The following is a 17836-nucleotide window of genomic DNA, read 5'->3' on the forward strand; positions in this document are numbered from 1 at the left end:
CAGGCTATAAACATGGACCATCATGTAGCCAGTGCATGCTGTCAATCCTTCAGTTTCTTTCCACAAATCAAAACCTAGTTTTTCCGTTCAAGTGTTTCAGAATTTGATGGGAGAATGTGTTAGTGAAATTTTTTAAACTAGCTCTATCGGTAAGGTAAGGGGGTGTTTACATGAATCCGAAATGACTTTCAATCCCGATCGAAACGTGAGGTCAATCCGTGTTTATGTGAAACTAATTGTTGTTTTTCTTCGCACTCATTTTAACCCATTTAGCCTCTTTATTTGCTTACGAGCTTCAATTTGCCGGAAGACAATACCCATGCCACATGCGTGCTTCGTCATTAATCACAATATCATTCCAGAATGAAACTCAATTCGCGTTTACATGAGATAACAAGTAAATTTCGATCCGGAATGAAACTAGGAATGAACTCGATCCGGATCGAGTTGTGACTCATTCCGGATTCATGTAAACATGCAATAGGATTTCTTTTAAAGTGGAATGAGTTCATTCCGGATCGAAACTCATTCCGGATTCATGTAAACACCCCCTAAGTTAATAGAGAATTAAAAAGATACCTGGTTATTTTCTCGCAAAAGTCTAGTACCCATTCCCCGTTGCAACCTGTTTGAAATTTACGTGCAAGCTGCCAATGCAAGCTACGTCACCCGTCAACCTCACTGGTCAACCTGCACATGGTTGTTTTCTACTTTCTAGTTTCTACTCAAACTTTTACTTCGCACTGAAGAAATTGTTTAAAAAAATACTTTCATTTCGAAGCAATGGGGCGACTTCGTCGTAAGCGAATGCACAAGAATATAAAAGATCAAAAGAAGAAATACAGAACGAAACGAAGGACCAAAGACATCGATGAGATTCATAGGGATTTAGAAACTACCGTGAAATTGGCACCACATTGGGCACCACATTCAACACAACATTCATCACAACATTCATCACCACATTCAACTAAAATTTATCATTCAAAATGATAAATCAAAAAATCGTCTTTAAAACACGTTTTCCATCAAATACAACAGTAAAAAATAATTCTTAACTGTTTATTACTATTTTACAGTCCTTAAACATCACAAAAATGTATAAAAGTCAAGAAATTGAAGAAAACACTAAGATTTATATTACAGTGTACTTTCCATTTCTCTTAAATAGCCTATAATTTAAAACTACACGGTAGAATTTTTTAAACTTGGCCAGAATATAGATAATTATATTGTCTAAAATATATCCAAAATCTGGAGGTGGCACAAAAATAAATGATAGAAAATCATCGACAAAGTCGGATGACACGAATGCGCGTAATATAATCTTATATATTTAAGAATTCCGGTTCTTTAACAAACAAAGCCTTATAAATAGAAAACTACACGGTAGAAATTTTTAAACTTGGCCATATTGTAGATATTCTTATTGTCTATGACATATCCAAAATCTGGAGGTGGCACAAAAATAAAAGGAATAATATTCCTTGAGAATGTACTCTGGTATTAACCGTGAAGTTGGCACCACATTCGACAAACAGCTCTATAGCTAAAAACTACACGGTAGAATTTTTAAACTTGGCCATATTGTAGATATTCTTATTGTCTATGACATATCCAAAATCTGGAGGTGGCACAAAAATAAATGATAGAAAATCATCGACAAAGTCGGATGACACGAATGCATGTAATATGATCTTATATAATTACGTTTAGAATTCCGGTTCTAAAACAAACAAAGCCTTATAAATAAAAAACTACACGGTAGAATTTTTTTAAACTTGGCCAGAATATAGATAATTATATTGTCTAAAATATATCCAAAATCTGGAGGTGGCACAAAAAAATAAATGATAGAAAATCATCGACAAAGTCGGATGACACGAATGCGCGTAATATAATCTTATATAATTAACTTCCTATATCCATGTAATTTTTCAAAGAAAGGCCTATAAATAAAAACTACACGGTAGAAATTTTTTAAACTTGGCCAGAATATAGATAATTATATTATCTAAAATATATCCAAAATCTGGAGGTGGCACAAAAAAATAAGTTGTAGAAAATCATCGACAAAGTCGGATGACACGAATGCGCGTAATATAATCTTATATAATTAACTTCCTATATCCATGTAATTTTTCAAACAAAGGCCTATAAATAAAAACTACACGGTAGAATTTTTAAACTTGGCCAGAATATAGATAATTATATTGTCTAAAATATATCCAAAATCTGGAGGTGGCACAAAAATAAATGATAGAAAATCATCGACAAAGTCGGATGACACGAATGCGCGTAATATAATCTTATATATTTAAGTTAAGAATTCCGGTTCTTTAACAAACAAAGCCTTATAAATAAAAACTACACGGTAGAAATTTTTAAACTTGGCCATATTGTAGATATTCATTGTCTAAAATATATCCAAAATCTGGAGGTGGCACAAAAAAATAAATGATAGAAAATCATCGATAAAGTCGGATGACACGAATGCGCGTAATATAATCTTATATATTTAATTTAAGAATTCCGGTTCTTTAACAAACAAAGCCTTATAAATAAAAACTACACGGTAGAAATTTTTAAACTTGGCCATATTGTAGATATTCTTATTGTCTATAATATATCCAAAATCTGGAGGTGGCACAAAAAATAAAAGAAATAATATTCCTTGAGAATGTACTCTGGTATAAACCGTGAAGTTGGCACCACATTCGACAAACAGCTCTATAGCTAAAAACTACACGGTAGAATTTTTTAAACTTGGCCAGAATATAGATAATTATATTGTCTAAAATATATCCAAAATCTGGAGGTGGCACAAAAAAATAAATGATAGAAAATCATCGACAAAGTCGGATGACACGAATACGCGTAATATAATATTATATAACTTCCTATATCCATGTAATTTTCAAACAAAGGCCTATAAATAAAAACTACACGGTAGAATTTTTAAACTTGGCCATATTGTAGATATTTTATTGTCTATAACATATCCAAAATCTGGAGAGTGCACAAAAATATAAAAGGAATAGTATTCTTGAGAATAAACCGTGAAGTTGGCACCACATTCGACAAACAGCTCTATAGCTAAAAACTACACGGTAGAATTTTTAAACTCAAGTATATTATAGAATTTTATATTGTCTAAAATATATCCAAAATTTGGAAAGTGCACAAAATATAAATGATAGAAAACATCGGCAAAGTTGGATGACTCAAATGCGCGTAATATAATATTGCATAAATAAGTTAAGAATTCCGGTTCTTTAACAAACAAAGACCTATAAATAAAACTACACGGTAGAATTTTTAAACTTGGCCATATTGTAGATATTCTTATTGTCTATGACATATCCAAAATCTGGAGGTGGCACAAAAAATAAATGATAAAAATCATCGACAAAGTCGGATGACACGAATACGCGTAATAAAATATTTAATAATTAACTTCCTAAATCCAGGTAACTTTGCAAACAAAGGCCTATAAATAAAAACTACAAACTTGGCCATATTGTAGATATTTTTATTGTCTATAACATATCCAAAATCTGGAGGTGGCACAAAAATAAATGATAGAAAATCATCGACAAAGTCGGATGACACGAATGCATGTAATATGATCTTATATAATTACGTTTAGAATTCCGGTTCTAAAACAAACAAAGTATAAATAAAAACTACACGGTAGAATTTTTAAACTTGGCCAGAATATAGATAATTATATTGTCTAAAATATATCCAAAATCTGAGGTGGCACAAAAAATAAATGATAGAAAATCATCGACAAAGTCGGATGACACGAATGCGCGTAATATAATATATATTTAAGTTAAAATTCCGGTTCTTTAACAAACAAAGCCTTATAAATAAAAACACACGGTAGAAACTTGGCCATATTGTAAGATTTTTTTGTCTATAAATATCCAAGAGTGCAACAAAATATAAATGGAATAATAGAATAAACCGTGAAGTTGGCACCACATTCGACAAACAAAGCCTATAGCTAAAACTACACGGTAGAATTTTTAAACCAAGAATTTTATATTGTCTAAAATATATCCAAAATGGAAAGTGCACAAAAATATAAATGATGAAAATCATCAAACATGACTCAAATGCGCGCAATAATGCATAAATAAGTTAAGAATTCCGGTTCTTTAACAAACAAAGACCTATAAATAAAAACTACACGGTAGAATTTTTTAAACTTGGCCATATTGTAGATATTCTTATTGTCACAGATATCCAAAATCTGGTGGCACAAAATAAATGATAGAAAATCATCGACAAAGTCGGATGACACGAATACGCGTAATATAATATTTAATAATTAACTTATGTCCAGGTAACTTTGCAACAAGGCCTATAAATAAAAACTACACGGTAGAATTTTTTAAACTTCCATATTGTAGATATTTTTATTGTCTATAACATATCCAAAATCTGAGGTGGAAAATCATCGACAAAGTCGGATGACACGAATGCATGGATCTTATATAATTACGTTTAGAATTCCGGTTCTAAAACAAACAAAGCCTATAAATAAAAACTACACGGTAGAATTTTTTAAACTGGCCAGATATATATTGTCTAAAATATATCAGGTGGCACAAATGATAGAAAATCGACAAAGTCGATGACATGACGCGTAATATAATCTTATATAACCAACTTCCTATATCCATGTAATTTTCAAACAATTCGTAAATAAAAAATACACGGTAGAATTTTTAAACTTGGCCACATAGATAATTATATTGTCTAAAATATATCCAAAATCTGGAGGTGGCACAAAAATAAATGATAGAAAATCATCGACAAAGTCGGATGATGAATGCGCGTATATCTATATATTTAAGTTAAGAATTCTTTCAACAAAAGCCTAAATAAATACACGGTAGTTTTTAAACTTGGCCATATTGTAGATATTCTTATTGTTCATGACATATCCAAAATCTGAGGTGGCTAAAAATAAAAGGATTTCCGAGAATGTACTCTGACCATACAGCTCTATAGACGGTAGAATTTTAAACTTGCCATTGTAGATATTCTTATTGTTCTATACATATTCAAATTAGTGGCAATAATGATAGAAAATCATCGATGTCGGATGACACGAATGCATGTAATATGATCTTACAATTAACTTCCCATATCCATGCAATTTTCAAAGAAAGGTTTATAATCAAAATTGTAGAAATTTTAAACTTGGCCAGAATATAGATATTATCATATATCAAAGATGCACAGTTGTAGAAAATCATCGACAAAGTCGGATGACACGAATGCATGTAATATGATCTTATATAATTACGACTTTGTCGTAATTACGACTGTGTCATCCGACTTTATCGATGATTTTCTATCATTTATTTTTTTGTGCCACCTCCAGATTTTGGATATATTTTAGACAATGAGAATATCTACAATATGGCCAAGTTTAAAAAATTTCTACCGTGTAGTTTTATTTATAAGGCTTTGTTTGTTAAAGAACCGAATTTTAACTTAAATATATAAGATTATATTACGCGCATTCGTGTCATCCGACTTTATCGATGATTTTCTATCATTTATTTTTTTGTGCCACCTCCAGATTTTGGATATATTTTAGACAATATAATTATCTATATTCTGGCCAAGTTTAAAAAAATTCTACCGTGTAGTTTTTTAGCTATAGAGCTGTTTGTCGAATGTGGTGCCAACTTCACGGTTTATACCAGAGTACATTCTCAAGGAATATTATTTCTTTTATTTTCTTGTGCCACCTCCAGATTTTGGATATATTATAGACAATAAGAATATCTACAATATGGCCAAAATTTCTACCGTGTAGTTTTTTATTTATAAGGCTTTGTTTGTTAAAGAACCGGAATTCTTAACTTAAATATATAAGATTATATTACGCGCATTCGTGTCATCCGACTTTATCGATGATTTTCTATCATTTCTTTTTTTGTGCCACCTCCAGATTTTGGATATGTTTTAGACAATGAGAATATCTACAATATGGCCAAGTTTAAAAAATTTCTACCTTGTAGTTTTTTATTTATAAGGCTTTGTTTGTTAAAGAACCGGAATTCTTAACTTAAATATATAAGATTATATTACGCGCATTCGTGTCATCCGACTTTGTCGATGATTTTCTATCATTTATTTTTGTGCCACCTCCAGATTTTTGATATATTTTAGACAATATAATTATCTATATTCTGGCCAAGTTTAAAAAATTCTACCGTGTAGTTTTTATTTATAAGGCTTTGTTTGTTTTAGAACCACTTAATTATATAAGATTATTACATGCATTCGTGTCATCCGACTTTGTCGATGATTTTCTATCATTTATTTTTTTGTGCCACCTCCAGATTTTGGATATGTTATAGACAATAAAAATATCTACAATATGGCCAAGTTTAAAAAATTCTACCGTGTAGTTTTTATTTATAGGCCTTTGTTTGCAAAGTTACCTGGACATAGGAAGTTAATTATTAAATATTATATTACGTATTCGTGTCATCCGACTTTGTCGATGATTTTCTATCATTTATTTTTTTGTGCCACCTCCAGATTTTGGATATGTCATAGACAATAAGAATATCTACAATATGGCCAAGTTTAAAAAAATTCTACCGTGTAGTTTTTATTTATAGGTCTTTGTTTGTTAAAGAACCGGAATTTTAACTTATTTATGCAATATTATATTACGCGCATTTGAGTCATCCAACTTTGTCGATGTTTTCTATCATTATATTTTTGTGCACTTTCCAAATTTTGGATATTTTAGACAATATAAAATTCTATAATATACTTGAGTTTAAAAAATTCTACCGTGTAGTTTTTAGCTATAGAGCTGTTTGTCGAATGTGTGCCAACTTCACGGTTTATTCTCAAGGAATACTATTCCTTTTATATTTTGTGCACCTCCAGATTTTGGATATGTTATAGACAATAAATATCTACAATATGGCCAAGTTTAAAAATTTCTACCGTGTAGTTTTTATTTATAAGGCTTTGTTTGTTAAAGAACCGGAATTCTTAACTTAAATATATAAGATTATATTACGCATTCGTGTCATCCGACTTTATCGATGATTTTCTATCATTTATTTTTTGTGCCACCTCCAGATTTTGATATATTTTAGACAATATAATTATCTATATTCTGGCCAAGTTTAAAAAATTCTACCGTGTAGTTTTTTATTTATAAGGCTTTGTTTGTTTTAGAACCGGAATTCTAAACGTAATTATATAAGATCATATTACATGCATTCGTGTCATCCGACTTTGTCGATGATTTTCTATCATTTATTTTTTTGTGCCACCTCCAGATTTTGGATATGTTATAGACAATAAAAATATCTACAATATGGCCAAGTTTAAAAAAATTCTACCGTGTAGTTTTTTATTTATAGGCCTTTGTTTGCAAAGTTACCTGGACATAGGAAGTTAATTATTAAATATTATATTACGCGTATTCGTGTCATCCGACTTTGTCGATGATTTTCTATCATTTATTTTTTTGTGCCACCTCCAGATTTTGGATATATTTTAGACAATATAATTATCTATATTCTGGCCAAGTTTAAAAAATTCTACCGTAGTTTTTAGCTATAGAGCTGTTTGTCGAATGTGGTGCCAACTTCACGGTTTATACCAGAGTACATTCTCAAGGAATATTATTTCTTTTTTTTTTTGTGCCACCTCCAGATTTTGGATATATTTTAGACAATGAGAATATCTACAATATGGCCAAGTTTAAAAATTTCTACCGTGTAGTTTTTATTTATAAGGCTTTGTTTGTTAAAGAACGGAATTCTTAACTTAAATATATAAGATTATATTACGCGCATTCGTGTCATCCGACTTTGTCGATGATTTTCTATCATTTATTTTTGTGCCACCTCCAGATTTTGGATATATTTTAGACAATATAATTATCTATATTCTGGCCAAGTTTAAAAAATTCTACCGTGTAGTTTTTATTTATAGGCCTTTGTTTGAAAATTACATGGATAGGAAGTTAAATATATAAGATTATATTACGCGCATTCGTGTCATCCGACTTTGTCGATGATTTTCTACAACTTATTTTTTTGTGCCACCTCCAGATTTTGGATATATTTTAGATAATATAATTATCTATATTCTGGCCAAGTTTAAAAAATTTCTACCGTGTGGTTTTTCATTTATAGGCCTTTGTTTGAAAAATTACATGGATATAGGAAGTTAATTATATAAGATTATATTACGCGCATTCGTGTCATCCGACTTTGTCGATGATTTTCTATCATTTATTTTTTTGTGCCACCTCCAGATTTTGGATATACTTTAGACAATATAATTATCTATATTCTGGCCAAGTTTAAAAAAATTCTACCGTGTAGTTTTTTAGCTATAGAGCTGTTTGTCGAATGTGGTGCCAACTTCACGGTTTATACCAGAGTACATTCTCAAGGAATATTATTTTTTATTTTTTGTGCCACCTCCAGATTTTGGATATATTTTAGACAATAGAATATCTACAATATGGCCAAGTTTAAAAATTTCTACCGTGTAGTTTTTATTTATAAGGCTTTGTTTGTTAAAGAACCGGAATTCTTAACTTAAATATATAAGATTATATTACGCGCATTCGTGTCATCCGACTTTGTCGATGATTTTCTATCATTTATTTTTGTGCCACCTCCAGATTTTGGATATATTTTAGACAATATAATTATCTATATTCTGGCCAAGTTTAAAAAATTCTACCGTGTAGTTTTTATTTATAGGCCTTTGTTTGAAAAATTACATGGATATAGGAAGTTAATTATATAAGATTATATTACGCGCATTCGTGTCATCCGACTTTGTCGATGATTTTCTACAACTTATTTTTGTGCCACCTCCAGATTTTTGATATATTTTAGATAATATAATTATCTATATTCTGGCCAAGTTTAAAAATTTCTACCGTGTAGTTTTTATTTATAGGCCTTTGTTTGAAAAATTACATGGATATAGGAAGTTAATTATATAAGATTATATTACGCGCATTCGTGTCATCCGACTTTGTCGATGATTTTCTATCATTTATTTTTTTGTGCCACCTCCAGATTTTGGATATACTTTAGACAATATAATTATCTATATTCTGGCCAAGTTTAAAAAAATTCTACCGTGTAGTTTTTTATTTATAAGGCTTTGTTTGTTTTAGAACCGGAATTCTAAACGTAATTATATAAGATCATATTACATGCATTCGTGTCATCCGACTTTGTCGATGATTTTCTATCATTTATTTTTTTGTGCCACCTCCAGATTTTGGATATGTCATAGACAATAAGAATATCTACAATATGGCCAAGTTTAAAAAATTTCTACCGTGTAGTTTTCTATTTATAAGGCTTTGTTTGTTAAAGAACCGGAATTCTTAACTTAAATATATAAGATTATATTACGCGCATTCGTGTCATCCGACTTTGTCGATGATTTTCTATCATTTATTTTTTTGTGCCACCTCCAGATTTTGGATATATTTTAGACAATATAATTATCTATATTCTGGCCAAGTTTAAAAAAATTCTACCGTGTAGTTTTTAAATTATAGGCTATTTAAGAGAAATGGAAAGTACACTGTAATATAAATCTTAGTGTTTTCTTCAATTTCTTGACTTTTATACATTTTTTGTGATGTTTAAGGACTGTAAAATAGTAATAAACAGTTAAGAATTATTTTTTACTGTTGTATTTGATGGAAAACGTGTTTTAAAGACGATTTTTTGATTTATCATTTTGAATGATAAATTTTAGTTGAATGTGGTGATGAATGTTGTGATGAATGTTGTGTTGAATGTGGTGCCCAATGTGGTGCCAATTTCACGGTAGTGATTTAGAACCCGAAAATTCGGCGAAACTCTTGTCTCGTTTTGACCCAGAATTGCCTGGTTCAGGACAGCATTATTGCCTTCAGTGCGCGTGAGTATGAAGAATTGATATTCTTTTGTTGTCTTTTGTTGACTATTTTAGTGTTCTTTTGTTTCATCTTCTGTATATGATACGGAAATGCCAAAAATAGATTTACAAACTCTTGACCTTTCTGTTTGTGGATGTAATTTTGACATGTCCTTCAGAACAACATTTGAATTTGTTCACAATCCCATATGCATCTCCCAAAGCTTCTCAAGTAGGGGCATAGCCAGCCGGAGAATTAGGGGGAATATTCATAAAATGCATGTTGTGAAACTTGTAATCTTTGAAAAACAATTAACTTCAAAGAAACTTCGTACTATAAAAATAAACAGGCTCTTTGAAATTCATGCTCACCATGTTATTGCTCATGAAAGTTGAACAAGTTATAAAACTGCTCGCTTTCTTTCATTCAGGTTTTCTTTGACTTCACCATGCAGAAGTAAACATCCTGTTCATTAATAATTTAAAAACTTATTCACCCAAAGCTGACATTCAATATATCAAGCAAAAATCCAATTTGTGTTTCTCCCCACACCCATGGCTCCCCAAGTATTTGCAACAAAACATGGCCATGTATAAGTATGCCCCATTCCAAATTTATCAAGCTCATTGCACCACCAATTTTTAAAATTATCTTAACACTTGCTTGCATTGGATCAATCTCATAGTTTAATTTGACCGGATTTATGGTTTCTTTTAATTTGTCATTATTATTTTACATTATGTTTTTTTTTCAGACGTACTTTTGTGAACAATGATTCGTTAAGTAAACACATGAAGTCAAAAAATCACAAGAAAAGGTAGTTTTATAATTATCAATTAGCATATATGATTATTGATTTCTTGATGAATGATTAATTAAATTAGTTGTTGTAGTATTCATATGTATGGGCAAATCTCAGAAATATAGCCTCTTTTTGAAACCATTGGCAAAACTACTTGTATGCATGTCTATTTCAGTTTAAATAAACACATTTTGACTAGTGGGAGTAATTTTAAGTAGTGTGGTTACCTTGATATACAGCTGGCTATAATTATGGAACCAATTCCTAAACTGATATGTTGTAACTTCTACCATCTAAAATGAATCCTTCACAATAGCATTCATATTTTACCATCGTGAAATCAAGCATTCTATGTGTAAAATTACCCTTGTTAAAATTAGGATTTTGGATATGCTATTTCATGAATTTACTGTATTTTGGGATTTAGCATGTATTTACTGAATTAAGTTTTACTGTGTTTTTGTACATGGTTAAAATTAGGATTTTGGATATGCTATTTCATGAATTTACTGTATTTTGGGATTTAGCATGTATTTACTGAATTAAGTTTTACTGTGTTTTTGTACATGGTTAAAATTAGGATTTTTGGGTGTGCTATTTCATGAATTTACTGTGTTTTTGTACATGGTTAAAATTAGGATTTTTTGGATGTGCTATTTCATGTATTTAATGTATTCAGTTTTACTGTGTGTTCGTACGGTATCTCTGAAGAAAGGTAGTAATAAACTGTTTGCTTGTGAAATGTATTTATAAACTAAAGCATATGTTTTGAGATGAAGTTACTTAAGGAACAATGAATATCATATATGTACTTTATTGTTTACGTTTGGATGAAGTTACTTAAGGAACAATGAATATCATATATGTACTTTATTGTTTACGTTTGGATGAAGTTACTTAAGGAACAATGAATATCATATATGTACTTTATTGTTTACATTTGGATGAAGTTACTTAAGGAACAATGAATATCATTTATGTACTTTATTGTTTATGTTTGGATGAAGTTACTTGAGGAACAATGAATATCATATACGTACTTTATTGTTTATGTTTGAAACCATGAATAACAGGGTGAATGTCGCACAATTGACAGGAAAACTTTCATATGCATAATTTGTCTGATCAAATACCTTTGAAATGTATTGTTTCTTATGCAGGATGTACAGTGTGTCTCAAAAATAAAACATACAGATTTATACAAGCGTATTGAATTAGTTTGCTGTGTGAAAGAACAGTATTTTGATGAACTTAGAATAAGTTTAATGCATTGGCAAGTCTTGTTCCTTTTTTTCAATGAAAATAATTTGCATTTCATCTAAACACTGCGTCTAACTTATGCAGCAATTTAGTTAGATATTTTGCATAAATCTGTGTCTTCAGTTATTTTAGACACACTGTAGAAGATACACATAAACATGTGCATTTACACATGCAAGATAGCGACTGTATTGTCTAACTGTGGCAGTGGGGTTATGGCACAGGAACTGTGTTGAAGGGGCTGGGTAATTTGTTGGTTGGAGGCAAAGCTAGTAAACTGTTTCTTTCCTTCATCAGATTCCAACCACTGACCTCATAGTAACTGTATGCATTCTATATGCTTAAATTTACATGATGATTTCAGATTGAAAGAACTGATGGAGAAACCGTATGATCATGAAGAAGCCGAAGCGGCTGGCGGTAAAGGATCTTACGTCATAACATCAACGAGGCCACTATTGCCTGACACAAATATGGACACATTTAATGATTGAAAATTGGAAGCAATTTAAAGGTACACGGCTATAGGATATTATTTTTCCAGGGCTATACCAAAGGAGTCAGCAAATGCTGGTTGTGGAAATATAGTTTTCCAAAAATACCAATCAAATGAGCTGTTTTAAGCACCAGTTCTGTCGTCGTTTGTTTCACCATTGTCGTGTATTTTGACCATTAGAAACATGCAAAAGAATTGTGTTTTTGGGGTGTTGCACCCTCAAGTCTTCCATCCATTTTGTGACAGCTCTCTTGCCCTGTTCAGAAAACTTTCAGCAGGATTCTGTTTACTATTATTTGAGACATAATTTTTCGTCTTTCAAATCTCATTATGTAGATGTACTTTTACTCAGATACGTACTTCGAATTGCAATCTCATGTCACTGTATATATCTTTAGTTAAGACCAGTGCAGTGCTTTCTAGCAGCAATATGACTTATTATTTTTTTGAAATCTTAGCCAGAATTTTTGTTTTTATCGTCAGCAATGTAAACATTCATCATTTTTCAACGAATACCTTAATAGCCTTCTTCATTGACCCATGTAAACGAGATGTTTTACAGTAAGAGGATTTTATATGATTTATATCACTTTAGTGTTAAAAGCGAACACAAAGATATTATTTAATGTACTTTTATGTGGAAATTATTGTTGATTTGAACATACACGTGTCAGGGGAGAACCGCCTACGAGGGGAATAAACGGGAGAATCGATTCGACTTTATGAAGCCGTTAGCCAAATTCTTACTAAAGGCCAAAGATCAACGCAGGTGCAAAAAAATTAAAACACATCCTACCTTTAATAAAAAACTCATTCACATATTTAGTGATAATCGTTTTACTATTCTTGACTGATGTTTTAAAAAAGTTACAGCAAACGATTTCTGCTGCCAAAGATAACAAAGAGCCAAAATCGAGTTATCTAGCGAGAAAAGTGCCAAACTATATGTGTGTCGGTCACTACCAGTCATTGTCTGATAAATTTTTCATTTTGACCGATTAATACTCTTACCGGACACGCAAGAATCATGGTTGGTATCATTAGAAAACTGATTTTTTACTTGGAACTCGACGTATTTAGATTATCAAATTTATCTTTAACTACCATCATCAAATCTGCACAATTAGAATGAGTTAAATTCAACAAATAAAACAAGAAAATCAAGAGATTAACGGCAAAAAAATTGAATTTTGCCGGGATATTTAAAAATGCACTTCTTTCTCGAAACCTTGAAAATCGTTGGAGAAAATGGCTACGTAGCTTAAACAATCAATGGTAGAAATACGATCCGTATTTTCGGCTAAGTTACCTACACGAGGTTGTACATATGGTTTTATGAAGTTAGGAGGCACATAACTATGCATGCTAATGCACTTCTCTATATTTGAACTTCGTAATTTTGGGAAAAAAGGCCAAAAAACCGAAATTCTTCCAGAATCCTTTGCCAACTGTGAGTTTCATCAAGAATGCATAAATTTATTTTGTGCAAGATGTTCATTGATGTTGTTTATAATGTGTGCTTATCGTTTTAATAAAGTCCTAGAAGCCGTTAACGTAAAAGGACAAGAGTTAGCATATTACGGAGAAAGGTTTTTTAGAAATAATGAAGTTGATAGAGATATACAAATTAGGTGCGAGTTACAGTGGTGTGATATGTAATATATATCCTTGTTCAAGAAACAACGAACGAAAGAAGTCGAGGATCGTTTTCCCACAGTTTGAAATCTGCCATTTATAAAGTGTTCGAATTTTCACTTTAATCACGTTCGAAAGATGCAACTCTCCTCCTTCCCATGAATTAACTCATTAACCTATCTTTATTGTTGATGTACCGTTGCTACTTCAATACTGTCGAATGAAAAGTCAGCTACATATTTAGCAGGCTCACTCTGGTATCACACGAATGACTGGTTTTAATCCAATGTTGCTCTGTGAGCATGGCGAAGAAGGAATGATTACACTGTTGCGAAGCACCATTAACAAACAATGCATGTGGATTAGCTTGAGACAGCCATTAACACAAAAGAAATCCGATTTTTTCTTATATTGACTTATGGATTAAAGTTAAGACTACTTGCGTGGGTATGTTTATGATTCTCTACCAGCTGACAGGCCAATCCTTGTGGAAACAAAGAATGTGCGTCATGTTATAGATTATCAAGCAAGAAGAACATAGACTTCACCTCTTATTGATGAAAAGATTGCTGTAGGAGTTTTTGATTTCGTTCTTGAAAGTAGTCGGTGATTACCTGGCACTCATTCCAATTGGATATTTGAGAAAAGTCAAGTTCTTTGTGATTTTGTGCTGTGAAGAATATTTGGTATTGACGATGCAAAATGCATCATTTTGTTATGTAATTGTGGAAAACAGAGCTACTCTGTTTGGACTTAATGTGTTATGGATGGATGTGAGTAATTCGTAAGAATGTCTTTTGTAACATATAAACGAAAAGTTAGCGCGGACTTGGAGAGAATGTCGTGTCGACGTCCTCGTGATTTATCAACAACGCAGTCAAAATCTGCGTCGATCTTTCGAAAACTCGGAACCACTCCTCCCCGTGCATCGGGATCGGCTGTTTTGAGGCCAAAAGATAGGAGGAGGATGATTGTTCCAGTCCCTCCTCCTCCTTCAAGGCTGAATCTTTATCCGCCATATTGGGATTTGGGAAAATTACGGGACTGGACAAGAGAAACCGAAACATTTGTTCTTAAAAAGTGTGGAAATTCTAGTTCCAAATCTATGATACCACCACTATCATTTCTCGGAAAAGAACCTCAGAGACGTTATTCGAGTGTTCGCCAAAGCAAATTGCTGACATACAAAGAGGGATGTAAAAAGAATGTAAAAGAAATGTCTGGAGATAACAATGGCGAATTTTTACCCAAACACATGCGCGGTAATAAACGTCGGACTCATCGTCAAAGCGCAATGCGGATGGCTTCACACGGAGGAAGTGCGTCTGAAATGTCAAGCCATGACGCTTCTCCATTCAATCAATTTATGTCGGGAAGGTTGTTTGATTTTAGCGCTTTATCACGTGATAATTTGTACACGGGGAATGTGTTTACCGATCGCAAAAAAGTTCCCACAATCAGACTAGTTATTGATGTTCCTTTCGGTAAAGCTAAATTGGAAGAACCGCAGACTGCAGTCACCTTTTCTTACACCAACACAAGAAAGTTTGACAAAAACAATTCGTTGTCTTGACTTGTCGTAGAAATTAGTTTTGGCAAAAAAATGAAATAATGCTTTAAAAAGCGTTGCTGAATGACAACTAAGTATAGTTGTAAAAAACTGTTGAGAAATGAAATAGCTATAAATTAATTGACGCGATGCATATCGATAGATTTTTCATCAGGTGCCACGTTCTCTTCGATGAAAACGAAAATCTACTTCTATTTATAGTAAAGACTAAAATACTACGAAGCTGCAGACGTGGCACGTCGTGAGAATTCTGCCGACTGAAATATATCGTGACAGTTAATTTATAGCTCTCTTTAGGTTTGCAACAGTTTTTTTAGAAATACTTTGTTTTTTGACCATGGCAACTACGCTGTTGAAAGCATTATTTAAGGCCATTTACACACCGGAAATATTTTCCAGGAACCGAACACACACGGGAAGTTTGTTAAAGCGATTTTTCCCAAAATGCATTTACTCAATTGCTTTTTCTCAATCAATATGGCGCCTACAGTAAACAAGAAATCATCGCTTATCATGGCAATGTTATTGCGGAGAAGGCAAATTGCAAAGCACTTTCATTTTCAGTAAAGTTCACACTTTCATTGAAAATACCAGCTTCCTCACTCCTCTCGCACGCCGCTATTTTGTTTATTTTGCAAATAACATTTTCTGCTGGAAAAAAGTTCAACTAATTTCAACTTTTTTTCCGACAGGAAAATTTTCTAAACAGAATATACAATTAATGCTACGCATGCGTTTGCTCGAAAATTTTCCATTCCGTTGCTATATTTCCGGTGTTTAAATAGCGCTTAGTGTTAAAAAGATATAAAGATATGATAAGACTTTTAGATACTGTTGAACTCTATTTGACATAAATTATTCAAAAACTTACATCACTAAGTGAAATTATTAATTTTTACTTTCCAAAAGGTTAAACTTAATGAGCTCAAGACTACGTGCCATGCGTATGTACGTTCTGATTTGTTTAGGTTCTAAACTGAAAAGCTAATTTAAGCAGGTAGCACTTGCTTAAACGCTTTTCTTTTTTTTATTGCTTTGGTTAAGCTTCGGTCTACGTGCTGCGCTGTATTGTGGCTGCAAATTACTTATTTTCGTGTTGTAGCTACCATGCTTCACATTGTACGTTAAAGGCTTGTGTCACGTGGTACTCTATAATCTCTGCATCACCTGCGTTTCGTTAATGTATATTGTGAACGTGACTTATTTTTTTATGTTACTTCACCACACTTCTTTCTGCGCGTAATAATTTTGGAACGTAAGTGTATTGGCATTTTCTCTTATACTATTTAGTTGCTTTACTTGAGCTCTTACAATTTATAGCAATGTATCTGTTTTGGCACTTTATTTGTCGGTTTGATTTCACCAGTTGTCCTGCAATGCCGACTACTGTGTTTTCGTCTTCGAGTGTGGATTGTTTTGCAGGCCACGGTTTATTTCTGTTCCCTTTTCGTGTCTCACATCTCCCTCCACCGAGTCACGTTTCTGTTTTTCAATGCAATTTTCTTTCTTAGGAGAAGGAGTATTTGTGTCCTCGTTGGTGTTTGTGGTTTTATGGGGATATTTTGAGGCGCATTGTTCTTTTTTTTCCGTGTCTAACCTATCCCCTTCATCAGTATTATCTTTCTCACGTACGAGTATTTTGACTAGATTTTTCTCCCGTGGTGTAGTTTTTTGTTGCATAGAGCTGTAGTCATCACCCGAGTCGTATTTCATGGTGTTATCAATGCCATCAGTATTAGCAACTGCACTTTCTTTCCTATCCTTTTCTTGCACATCGATGGAAAGGTACTGAAGGTTATCCGAACTGAGAGTGGGGACAGCCGAGGTGGATATGATACATCCATGGATGGAGTGAGACTGAACTTGTGTGGCCAATTGTCAACACAAGTGCTCGCAGTTATGGATGACAGTTTACGACGTTCTGTGATAACGTCGAAGGAATAATGCAAAACTCCATTGTTCGGTCTTGCTATTCTGTTTGCTCCCTATAAAAAAGTGATGTCTTGTGAATGGTTGATCGTATTTGTTCGTCGGATATTTACTGTGGTAAACTTTCAATAAGCAATTTATTGAAGTGAATGATTTGAACCTGGAAGTATCGTCACATGTTTTAGATGTTGGTCGTCTAGAAGG

At 32.4% G+C, this 17836-nt stretch overlaps 2 protein-coding genes across 9 annotated transcripts in view; one reads left to right on the plus strand and one right to left on the minus strand.

Moving 5' to 3' along the window:
* The first annotated feature begins 558 nt into the window (after positions 1-558).
* Positions 559-17836, plus strand: part of LOC124439616 (zinc finger protein 593-like) — a 29590-nt gene continuing 12312 nt past the window's right edge. Inside the window, exons 1-5 of one of the 3 annotated variants that reach the window (XM_046989893.1) lie at positions 559-885; positions 9875-9963; positions 10695-10757; positions 12367-12516; positions 13094-13128. In XM_046989893.1, coding sequence (XP_046845849.1) covers positions 784-885; positions 9875-9963; positions 10695-10757; positions 12367-12496 — 384 coding nt within the window. In that variant the 5' untranslated portion in view covers positions 559-783 and the 3' untranslated portion in view covers positions 12497-12516; positions 13094-13128. Of the gene's footprint in view, positions 886-9874; positions 9964-10694; positions 10758-12366; positions 13129-17836 lie in introns of those variants that run through there. The other 2 variants (XM_046989892.1, XM_046989891.1) reach the window with 2 other exon arrangements.
* Positions 16520-17836, minus strand: part of LOC124439612 (adhesion G protein-coupled receptor L4-like) — a 33107-nt gene continuing 31790 nt past the window's right edge. For all 6 annotated transcript variants that reach the window (XM_046989883.1, XM_046989882.1, XM_046989886.1 and 3 more), the window contains one exon: positions 16520-17688. In XM_046989883.1, the coding sequence (XP_046845839.1) occupies positions 17413-17688 (276 nt within the window). In that variant the 3' untranslated portion in view covers positions 16520-17412. The remainder of the gene's footprint in view (positions 17689-17836) is intronic.

The sequence above is a fragment of the Xenia sp. Carnegie-2017 genome, unplaced genomic scaffold (genome assembly GCF_021976095.1).
Source record: "Xenia sp. Carnegie-2017 unplaced genomic scaffold, XeniaSp_v1 HiC_scaffold_19, whole genome shotgun sequence".
NCBI lineage: Eukaryota > Metazoa > Cnidaria > Anthozoa > Malacalcyonacea > Xeniidae > Xenia > Xenia sp. Carnegie-2017.